Source organism: Cystoisospora suis, assembly GCF_002600585.1.
Source record: "Cystoisospora suis strain Wien I chromosome Unknown contig_4973, whole genome shotgun sequence".
Lineage (NCBI taxonomy): Eukaryota > Apicomplexa > Conoidasida > Eucoccidiorida > Sarcocystidae > Cystoisospora > Cystoisospora suis.
Window position 1 is genome coordinate 1 of NW_027157765.1, and position 643 is coordinate 643.

Sequence of the window (643 nt, forward strand, 5' to 3'; positions counted from 1 at the left end):
TGTCTGCTGGCTGTTCGTGTCTTCTGCTGCTGTTTTGGCATTTCTCGCGACAGGTCAGAATGTGAAGTGACCGGAGCAGCGGTGTCAGAGACGGGCTTGTATCGTTTGAGAAGGGATAACGGGTCCCTTATCAGACCAGACCGGCTTCTCTCTCTGCCTCCTCACCTCATGGGGGAGAGACGACTGTTGGGCTTCGCACACGGGTGGCAGGCGGCCTTTCTGTTTCTTGTCGGTGGTCCTGTGTGTTTCTTTTGTCTTCCTGTCTGCGGGGTTGGTTGTTGGTGTTGCTGTTGTTTCGTTTGTTCTCCGCTTCTGTTGTTGAGCGTCTAGGGTCGTTACTGCCTAATGGAGAGAGACAGTGGAGTGAGAGGAGACGTCGGACGTTCCGCTGTGTAATGGAGGATGGAGGCCCTGTATCGCGCGCGTATTGGGCGATGTGATGGGTACCTGAGCTAGATAACGAGAGGCGACTACCTTCCTCAGGCTGGCTGGATGCTTGTGGACGACAGCAGTGGTGGTGCGTAGTCTGAGCTTGTGTGGCGAGTGTGTGTGGCTGGCTCTCTGTTTGTCTGTGTGTGGAATCGGATGAGTAGGCATTACATGATTTTGGTATGAGCTCGGCGGAGTGGGGAAGAAGCATGTG

At 54.7% G+C, this 643-nt stretch overlaps 1 protein-coding gene across 1 annotated transcript; it reads left to right on the top strand.

Moving 5' to 3' along the window:
* Position 1: 1 nt before the first annotated feature.
* On the top strand, positions 2-643 carry CSUI_008732 (uncharacterized protein). Its single transcript, XM_068068857.1, has one exon. The coding sequence runs from the start codon at positions 169-171 to the stop codon at positions 328-330; it is 162 nt and encodes a 53-aa protein (XP_067919167.1). The 5' UTR covers positions 2-168; the 3' UTR covers positions 331-643.